This window comes from Echinops telfairi, unplaced genomic scaffold (assembly GCF_000313985.2).
Source record: "Echinops telfairi isolate 266 unplaced genomic scaffold, ASM31398v2 ScPeMD7_7;HRSCAF=31, whole genome shotgun sequence".
In the NCBI taxonomy this organism is placed as follows: domain Eukaryota; kingdom Metazoa; phylum Chordata; class Mammalia; order Afrosoricida; family Tenrecidae; genus Echinops; species Echinops telfairi.
In genome coordinates, this window is record NW_022103904.1 from 19,529,174 (window position 1) to 19,539,725 (window position 10,552).

A 10,552-nucleotide genomic window follows, 5' to 3' on the forward strand; every position below is an offset into this window, starting at 1 on the left:
ATACCTGATCCCTTCGCCACCTCGTGATTGCATAGGCTGGTGTGCTCTCGGCACATTTTTAATGCAGTTTTTGTGGTAAAATTAGGTGCCTCGGCTGATATTCAGGCTGGCTTATACTCAAGTATATACAGTACCTCTCGCACAGCTACCACATACCTGTCATTGGAGGCATGCATACTGCTACAGTGCTAACTAGGTTTCAGTGGAGATAACAGACTATGAGTAGGAAGAAAAGCTTAGTAATCTATTTCAGAAAACCAGCCAATAAAAACTCTATGGATCACAACAATCCATGTGTAAGCATCGTAAGCAGAGCACAGGCCTCGGCAGTGTTCCATTCTACCTGCATGGGTCTCCACAAGTCAGGGGCCATCTGGAACAGCAGCTAACAATAACAAATACAAAAAGGCTTTAAATTATTGACTCATTGTTTGTAAATGGGTAAAGGGCGGGTCAGGCTTTCTTTTTCTTCTTGCCTCATTTAGTAACACATTTTTCTGGGAATTTGACCATTCTGTCTAAGTTTCCAAATAATCTAACATAATATCTCTCAGAATTTTCCTGTTAGCTCCTTTAACCACTGCTTTGTCTGTAGTTATGCCCTTTTCCATCCCTAATACGCATCATTTTCCTTGTTCCTTTTCTTCTTGGGTTGTCGCAAGAATGAACAATTCTATGTTGGAAGTATGACAAAATGCTCCTGAGAAGCAAGGATGGTGATGCTTCAGCTCAGGTATTTCCGACATATCAGGAGGGACAATCCCTGGAGAAGAGCAACATGCAGAGGGTCAATGAAAAATAGGAAGACTCTCAGTGAGATGGACTGACACAGAGCTGCTACAATGGGCTCAAACACCAGGACGATTATGAGCCTCATGCGGGCTGGGGAGTGTTTGGGTCAGTTGTACCTATGGGCCCCATGAACTGGAACCAAGTCAATGGCCTCGAACAGCAAAGACAGTTTTCTTCTGTATCAATCTCTCCTTTCTATTTCAAAGAACCAACTTTCGATAGAGGCTTGTTCTGAAACTAAAAGAATCTTATTAAAAGAATCTTTACAGTCCTTTGAAATAGTTTAATAAAAGTTTCGGTGGAGATTCCAGACTAGGAGTAAGAACCATTATCTGTAAGCATAAAACCTCCCCTGAGCTTCATCCATCTGAGGGGAAGTAGGATCCAAAGGGAGAGAAATGGTTGTAAGCAGCACTAAGCATAGGTCTACCCTCAGCTCAGTGACAGGTTTACCACCTTCTACTTCATTATCTTTCCCAAATTAGTTAATTTCTCTGAATCCCAATTCTAGGAATTATAAACCAATAGAAAGTTGGCTTATATTGTTAATAATGATGCAGAAGTCTGATATGTAAAGAGATTTAACAACTCAGATTGGAAAATTTGGGGATCCCCTGCCTTCTTCTCCCCTGCCGAGTCTTTTCAGGGAATGACAGCATTCCTTGGGTAAGCATGAGATCGGCAGCTCCATGATGTGTGTGTGTGTGTGTGTGTGTGTGTGTGTTTGCTTTGTTATGATAAGAGGTTACTTTAGCACATGCAATTCCTCTCAAGGTATCAGACTTGGCAATAATGACAATATAGATAACTATGCAGATAAGAATACAAGAAAACCTTCTCTGAACATAAAATCAATTGTCATGTGGCTGATTCAGACTCGGAGAGACTCGTTTGTGTCACCTTAGAGCCATGGCTGATCCTGCAGTTACACCAGCAGGTCTTTCTTCCCACGTACCTCTGGGAAGTAAACCACCACCTTTAGGTTGGCATTCGAAGCATGTTAACCATTGACATCACCCACAAATTCCTTCTAGAAGCCTTGTAAGTGGCAAACTGAAGCAGACACCTTCCTCCCTCCACGCACACCCCACCGACTACTGCTGACTAATCCCTCTTTGTCCGATGGGCTACTTGAGAATGTACAGGAAAAGAGAAGAAAGGACAATGGTTCGTTATAATATTTCTACTTCGAAAACTTAAAAGGCCTAGAAAACGAGCCTGCTGAACTGTGCTACCATGAAAGAAGGAGAAATTAATAAAACCTCTAAAGATTCTGCATTCGAGAGTGTTTCTGTTTTCTTTGACATTCACGACAGGACAACCAAAGGGTGTTTAGAACTAAACAGTCAATGAAAGGAGCGTGATGGGTGGGGCTACTGTCACCTGTTTCACAGGTTGAAACAAAACTCATCATAAAGTGTCCTGGATGCTGCGTGCATGCTGGGACAGGGATGAGGTGCAACGCTCCTCTCAGCATCTTTATTTGATGACTGCATCCCGGTAAAAACAATGCTCTCCGTGTCACCTTTATCATGAAGTCGTCTCCCCAGATGGGAATCGGGAGGGCAGTGAGTCCACCTTAATGAAGGAGGACCCATTCAGAAAAGGAGGGGGAGCTTGAGTGCACGAACTCTAAGAACATAAGCGATGTCATCAAATGATACACACCGACAATGGTGCGCCGATGTACATTTTGTTGTGTAAGCTTTACACAACCACGACAACATAATTAAAGTTTGAGGAAAGGAAGACATAATCTATCAGTTTAGGGGAGAAAAATTTGGGTTCCGGGGAATGCAGGCATGGAGACTGCTTAAACAACCTGGAGCATCACCTGTGTTGTGTCTTCCCCATGCTTCCTGCTAATGGGCCCTATCCTGGGACAAATGGGCTCTAGTGTGACGAGCCTGCGTGGTGGAAGACTCCACTTTAGAAGGGCAATTCTCTCCTCCTCACCGCTACCAAACCTGGCTGGTCAGGGAGGGCAAAATCCCCTGGGCTGTCTTCCCCGGCACCTCCCTTGAGGGAAAGACGTCTGGGTTTCCTGAGTAGAACACCTCTCTCTGAACCAGAGCACAGTTCTCACCCTGCTTCGAAACCTCCAAGCGGTGGCCCCTCTGGAAAGAGTATTGCCCATGGACAGAGAAAAGATAAAAAATCCTACCCAACTTCTCATCCGCCTTTCTCTCTGCTCTTACCTGCGATTCTTCACTTTGCTCACTTGAAGCCTATGTCTAACTACATCTCTTTCCTACTAAGGAGTTGTCAATGGCTCCACCAGACACCTTACCAAATGCAGGAAGACTCCTCAGAGAAGCATCTAGGAGCCAGCCCTACTTCCTTCTCCACCAAGAGGGCTAAATTTCCTTTCAGCTGAGCCTATATCAAATTAATTCACTTCCTACAACCTGTCAGGTCCCTTCCTGGTCAACCTTTCCTCAAAATGTGTCCTCTTTCCAAGACCTCTGCTCCCCAGCACCACTGGCCTCCGCCCTGCTGCCCCACTGCCTCCTGCCAATACTGATGGGACAAGATTACTGGCTACTTACTGCCCTTTCTGCCTTCTTAGCTATTTCCTCCTCAAAAATCTGGGACCCCATCCTCAAACTGGGAAGGATGCAGCAAGCACTCCTTCCTGAGAACTCAGGCATGCCCACCCAGCAAGCCTCCTCAGAACTAGGAGATAATCTCCCTGGCACCCCCCACCCCCCTCAGAACCAGGGAGTATCTACCCACCCAGCCCCGTTCCCTCATCACCTGAGTCTGTCCACTGAACACACTCCCTCAGAAATGGGTCACGGCCTCTTGGCATTTCTCTTCAGAACTGGAGGTTCAGCCAGTGTTCCCTCCCCAGAACCAGGAGCAACCGCCCCACCCCACCTTCTTAAAACTGCCACGCTTATTCGCACGGCTAGTAAAGGCCTGAGAGACAAGAGCTAAAGCCAGTTCCCTCTAAACTCACAGTCTCCTCCTCTTGCTTGTGTCTTCTACATTTGGGAAGTTGGCAGGTCTCCCTCAGCAGACCATGGTAAAGAGGCTCATGCTTGGTGCTGGGGACATTGTGGTTCAAAGTAAGTCCCGTGAACACCACCACTGTTACCACGGAGACATCCTGCTCAGTCACATAGCAATTCTGTGGACGTGCAAAAGTACATTCACATGCACCCAGTGCCAAACCAGGACCAGGTCTGCAGAAGGAATAAGATCTTCATCTACAAAGGGCTCTCAGGCCAGAGGGCAGCACCCTGCCCCACCCTGCATCGACCCCCATCAGGAAAAGGTCTTGTCTCCTGACCAGGAGAAGAAAGCTAAACATGCCCACCTGAGAACATGGGAAACAATTCCCATTTTTCATCCACTGGGATGAGCCTCGGTATACACCTCGGCCTAGTGTGATTCTCACACTCCTCTAAGGACTCCCTTGATTCTGATCAAACCTCTCAGGTGTTATCACAACCTCCCACATGGCCCTGTGTGGCAAGGGTTGTCGCCCCACCTGGCCAATAAGTAAGCCAAGACTCAGGGAGGACGATGACATGTCACGGGAGGTCAGAGGTAGGCATTGTAGCCATGCTTGGGGACACTTGGCCCAGCCCCCAGCCACCACCCCACTCCCCAGCTGCCCCAGTTCTATAGCTCAGCGAGGGTGCTGGAGCACACACTCTGCCAAGAGGAGGGGCTGTCCAGGAAAAGGCAAAGTGGGCCAGCTGGGCCCTGAAGCCACTAAGCACAACCGGGCAGGTAGGGACCTCTGCTCAGTGCTTCCTGTCTCAAGAGGGCCTGTCACCACGCAGCGATCTGATGGGAGCCCAGAGCACTGACCTGCTTCTCGTTCTCATCCTCCAGCCTCAGCCTGTCCTCGATGCAGCTGCGGGCCTGCAGGAAGGCCTTCCTCTGGGAGCGCTCGGTCAGGATCCGCACAAAGGCCCCATACACGTTCACGCCGACAAAAAGCAAGGCATTGGCTCCGAGCTGGAAGGAGAGAGGGTGCAAACACAAGCTGGGTGTACATGACAGGCACAAAGAACAGCCTGCGAGTTCTGGCCCAATACACACAATAATACACTCCTAGCTCCGCACAACCCACCTGAGGGGAAACCCCACTGTCTACTACATCAGGACACACTGACTGGCCCTGAAACCCTGAACCCCAACCCTGAAACCCACGGCCCGCAGCCCTGACCTTGGGCCTGTCAGACACTCCTCCTGTCCAGGGGGCTGTACAGACAGGATATGGCGTGGTTCAAGATACAATAAGAGCCTTAAGGTACTCAGCACTTCTCCTGATTCCCTGCTTTAAGTAACTTTACTTCATTCCTCCACAGCCCCCAAAGAATTTAGAATGTGCACCTTGACAGAAATCTCCGCCATGCCCAGGGTCATTTGCTGGGCCAACTGGGCACCAGGGAGGAGCAGAGATGAGGATCCAAGTTGTGTTAGTCTAGGTATATTACAGAAACAAATCCACAGAAACTCACGTATAAGAGAGTTTTATATAAAGGGTAAGTGTACACCAAGAAAACATCCCAACCCAGTGCTGCCCAAGCCCACAAGTCCAACATTAACCCATATGTCCCACACCAATCCACAAAGTCCTCCTCCATCTCACAAAACAGACGCAATGACGCCAACTGCAGGAGGAAAGCCGAGTCAGTGAACATGTAAACCTCTCAGCGCTGGCAGGGTTTCCACACGGGTGCTCCAGCACCCAGGGCTGCATTGGGGTAGGTCCATGTGGCTTCTCCTGGGGGATGTCTCACAGGAAGTAAGCCTTGCAAGCAAAATCAGGGAACTGGCTAAGGCAGCTGGACCCTGGTCCAACTACCACAAAGCAAGAGACCTGAGAACTCACAAAGCGAGGCTCACCAAGCCATTTATCGCTCTGCCTTTCAATTAACCCCACATGTGATTATCGACCAGGTTGGCACAATAAACTTTAATTATCTCACAAGTGCTGGCTGCCAGACTATGGCCCCAGCTGCTCCCTGGAGTGCCGAGTTGGCTCCACTTGCAACTTCTTCCTCTGGTGTGGACCTCGGGAGGATCACAGGGCAGAGCAGACGACACCTCCCGAGGGCTTTGAAAGAACCACTACCCACACCGCAGACCCACTTACATCCCCGTCCACTGCCAGCATAGAAAAGTTTCACACGATTAAGTCCCACATATTGATACAACCTCCAAAGTCGCCGCAGACCCTCAGCAAGAAGGGCACAGGACCCAGCAGCCTTCCGTCCTGCAGGGAGTTGGAATAGACTCGGTCTCACCTAAGAGCCACAGAAACCTGCGTGTCCCAAACAGAACCACACAGCGCTCCGGCCAACGAGACACACCTGCGCCACACAGGAGGGTAAATAGGAAAGAAAGTCGAGGGAAGAAGTTTCTGCAGCCCTCCATCCGATAAAGGGCATGGATGAGGCCAGTGGATGGATCATCTGACCCACCCCCTGAATGCAGACCAGGGAGAGTAAAGGACAGACGACCGGAAGGGCGACAGAGTCAAGAAGAGGAGAGTGTAAAATTTAGGAAGAGGAGAGGGTAATACTAAGGGCAGACCAGGGACCCCGTGGCCTATTGGCTCTGTGGACAACCATGGGGCCCCCACTGGGCCCATGCGGTTCTCCCTTGTACTGTTCACTGCTGAGCTGAGAGGAACCCCCTTGGTATCCTACACTCGTGCACTATCCATCCTGCCAGGAATGTCAGCATCCCCTTGAGACGCAGATGGCGCAAGCCACCCCCAGGCATGAGACAGAGCCAGGGTCTGTGTTTGCACCGGTGTTCCAACTACACGCAGCCCTTTCACAGTCCCACGCAGCCAGCCCTTCCGGTTCTCTGGACCGGGACAGAGTCAGCATGGCATCCATGCGCTCAGGAACCCCAACTGTGTCCCAGAGATGGGGGGGTGGGGCAGTCTCCGTTCTGACCAACACAAGCTGTTTATCCCTTGGAGTAAGTTTGGATTGATCTGTTTTTTATAGCATTTGTCCAGCGGGTGGTGGAAGACCAGAATAGGAGAAATAGAAGGTGCAGTCTTAGAGCATGAATATTAAATACATACTGCACACAGGCAGAGGTGGGGTTCATTTTTAAAGAATCTGACAATGATGAATTGTTGCCAAGGGCAGGCTCCTCACGCTAGTGCGCACAGCAAACCCGCACTTTTAACAAGCCAACCTAACTTCCGCAGAGGAGGACGGGCGCCTAGAGATAGAGGCAGGGGCTTCGTGAGCTGGTAATGACCACAAGGTGCCCCATAGTCCTGTGCTCTCCCTGCCTCTTCAGGAACTCTAGCTAGTGAGTCACTGCTTCCTGCATAACCCACCAAAGCTGGGACCACTGAGTCACTGCTTCCTGTGTAACCCACCAAACAAAGCTGGGATCACTGACTCCCTGTAAGATGCCCTGGGTAGTGTTTGGCAGGGACAGGATTCAGAGAAAGCCCTCACAACAGGTCGCTGCTCACAGAGACATGAGGACAATTCTCAGAACCAATGGGCAGGTGGACCACCTGTGTACCCGAGGATGTCCCCAACTCGACTTCAAGATGCAACCAGGCCCCACCAAGCATCCCTTCCCACGGTGAGCAATAACGGCTTCTTCCTTAGCATCTCCAACGGAATAGTCTCACGTCACCCCCAGCCTCACTCGCCTCAGAGAAGAAGGACCACTCACAGGGTAGCCGAAGCATGGTTTTAACAGAGTGAGACCCTGAGACCAGGGACAGGGATGGAGGAGGGAGTATTGCTGTGAGGTAACAGTATGGCCCAGGCAGACGGACGGAGACAGGAACTAAAGGCATTCCTGGTGGGTGTAACAAGACCAGCCAGGACAGCCTGCACAGTGGGGGACAGGACAGTGTGGTCCAGTGGAAATGCTTTTGAAAAAGAAGGAATTGGGCTCAAATTTTAACACCGACCACTCAGACAGCAGAGTGGGGAGTGCAAGGTAATCCATAGAGCCCCATTGTCTCCTCTCCACATTTTCCAAATAGAATCCCTCTCCTCTTATACAAGTGAGATGGCACGCCCACCCCTACCCCTAGGGAAACTGCCTGGTACCTATCAACAATAGAACCACCCTGAGCTGCACACAACTAGAAAGAGTCAGACACAGCAACCCCAAAGCCCGAATCAGGCTAGGCACAATGATGGGAGGAGGGGTCTACAGGGAGGTGATTTCCTATCTCACTGCTTGGGTATATAAATGTCTGGTAGGTCTTCGTGGCCCCGCACACCTTCCATGAGAGGGTGATGGAGGTACCAAGACTTCGCCAAGCCCCTTGAGTACCTGTCTGCCTCCACACTATCTACTCACCCGCTCACTTGGAATGAGGCCTCAGGGGACCTATCAGAAGGCAGTTTCCCAATAAGCTGCCTAACTAGTCGTTATAGCCTGAGTGAGGCAGAGCCGAAAGAGCTGATGGGGGCATATAGCACGGCTAAGAGAGGTAGCAGCAATGGCAAAGGTCCACATCCAGGCATCTGGGAGCTGGGAGAGCCTGGGGCCGACCAGAGAAGGTGGGCAGGACTGACACAGAAAGCAGAGGGGAGTGGAGTGATGGGACCACAGATGGGCAGGCTGTGCCGCCCCAGCCATTCCACTGCCCCCCACAACCCTGGACCTTGCAGAGCTAACTGCACCCTGTGGCACTGGCCTCGGAGACTGTGCAGCCTGGAGATGGTGCTCGTCCATTTCACTACCATGTGGAACACCCTGCCCCTCTAGTGCCAGCTGGCTAATCTCTAGGTCTTTCTCTCTTGTGGCCCAGGGCCACTGGTCTGGGACTATGTCCAGTCTCCTCCGCACTGCTCCCAACCCTACCACCACTTTCTGGCCACAGTGTCATTGCTCCCAGACCTGGGGTCAAATCCTCAGTTGCTTCTCCAGTGGGGATTGGGCAATAGGGTGCTGGGGATGTCGCTTCTGCCCTCAGCTCAGAGCATATACCTTCTACCAACCTTCCTGGGCCGGCCCTCTCTCTAAAACAAACACTCAGGGACAGGACTCTCCAGCCCACGCAGATGCTGCGTAGGGGGTTGGTACTTACTAACTAACGTTCACTGGAGAGTGGTAACAATGCAAGAATACCTGGCCAGGATCACAGGGCCCACGTAACTCATAGGCGCTTACAAGCAAGAACCACTGCATTCACCAGCAAAGACTGGGCCAGGGAAGTCATGGGAGCAGGAGGGTAGCACCTTATCCCGGGCACAGGGCATCAGTCCAGTACCCTCGATGCTACAGGCTCTGCTGCTTGTGTGGCCACTGGAGGGAGTGCCTCAGGACTGCCGGCTATGCACACGGCCTCTGAGGGTGCATGGCGAGTGCCCTCCTTGATGCAGGAAAGTAGCAGCGGCCCAAAGGGGAAAGAATGATGGAGCACGTGGGGAGGAGGTCTTTGTACTACAAGGGCAACAAACAGAGTGCCCAGACGAGGGCGTAGCCCCCAGAGGCCTTCTTGCCAATGTCTCTAAGGCTCATTGAGGTGGAAAGGCCCTAAAGTGAAAGAGTAAACAGGAGGCTGACCCCAGGCTGCTATGTGGGGTGGCTAATTCTGATCATGAAAAGTTCCCTTTGTAGGGCATTGGGTCCTTCCAAAATACTCTTTCCCCATTTTCCAGCCCAGATGGTGCTGGCTGACCCCAGGAACATACCCAGGGTGAAGGGCTGTGGTTTCGCATGATAGGAAGGCACAAGAGTCCACAAGAAGGTGCAATTGTGAGAACACAGATTGGAACTGTCTTCACACACCTCAAGGAGTCGAGGGGAGGGGGCAGAAAATCAGGGACAGAGAAGGACAAGAACAGGGCTCAAGAGAGAGCCAGCAGGAAGTGAAGGAGCCCTGGAGCTGCAGTAGACCACAGGAAGCAGAGGAGCCTGGGAGCTGAGGAGCCAAGATCTACAGAAGGCCATGGGCCAGAGGCCACACACGCACCTTCCGGGGGCGGTCAAAAAGAGACCCAAGAGGAGGAAAGAAAAAAAAATCCTCTTCTGAGATTTTCTGATGATCTCTAATCATTTCCTTGTGGGACACATGTTAGACGATAAACATGCAAAAGAGGATCACAGGCGTGCATAAAAGGGCTGTACTTCAGTTTGCCAGAGTAGGGCTCAATGAGTTCTCATTCTCCTAGGGTCCTTGGGCCACGACACCCCCAGAGATGAGTGGTAGTCCACTCAAAGTAGGCAGTGGAAGACGGACGGCAGTGAGCTCTGAGGAGCTGGGCTATGCCTTCTCCTCTCCCCACCAAACTGCAGGTGCACAGAGCAGCCTCTTCCGGCTTGCTGCCCTGTGCACAAGAGGCTCCCTTGCCTCTAGGAGTGCCCCTGCAGAGATGAATGACTATCCTTCTCTCATTCCCTCACCCAGGCATCCTCAAACGACGGCCACATGCGGCCCGCCGAGGACATTTATCGGGCCCGCCGAGTGTTTTTGCCCCATTTTGGGTTTTTTTACTTCAAAATAAGATATGTGCAGTGTGCATCGGAATTTGTTCATAGTTTTTTTTTTAAACTATAGTCCGGCTCTCCAACAGGTCTGAGAGACAGTGAACTGGCCCCCTGTTTAAAAAGTTTGAGGACCCCTGCCCTCACTTCTCTGTTTCTATTGATTATATAGATGGCCACACTTATTATAATGACTACAGTCACCTACAGTCAGGGCATCTAAATGGCAAAACAAAATCAACACTCAATGTGGGCATTCTAGGCCATCTACTAGCCTATTCAAAAAGAACAGGCTCTCAGTAAGCCAGTA

General features: G+C 50.9%; 1 protein-coding gene across 1 annotated transcript in view; it reads right to left on the reverse strand.

Annotated features, from left to right (window-relative positions):
• ADCY1 (adenylate cyclase 1) overlaps positions 1-10,552 on the reverse strand; it is a gene marked incomplete at its 5' end in the record, with an annotated part of 246,252 nt that overhangs the window by 200,559 nt on the left and 35,141 nt on the right. Inside the window, one exon of the mRNA XM_004708178.2 lies at positions 4,615-4,764. Coding sequence (XP_004708235.1) covers positions 4,615-4,764 — 150 coding nt within the window. The remainder of the gene's footprint in view (positions 1-4,614; positions 4,765-10,552) is intronic.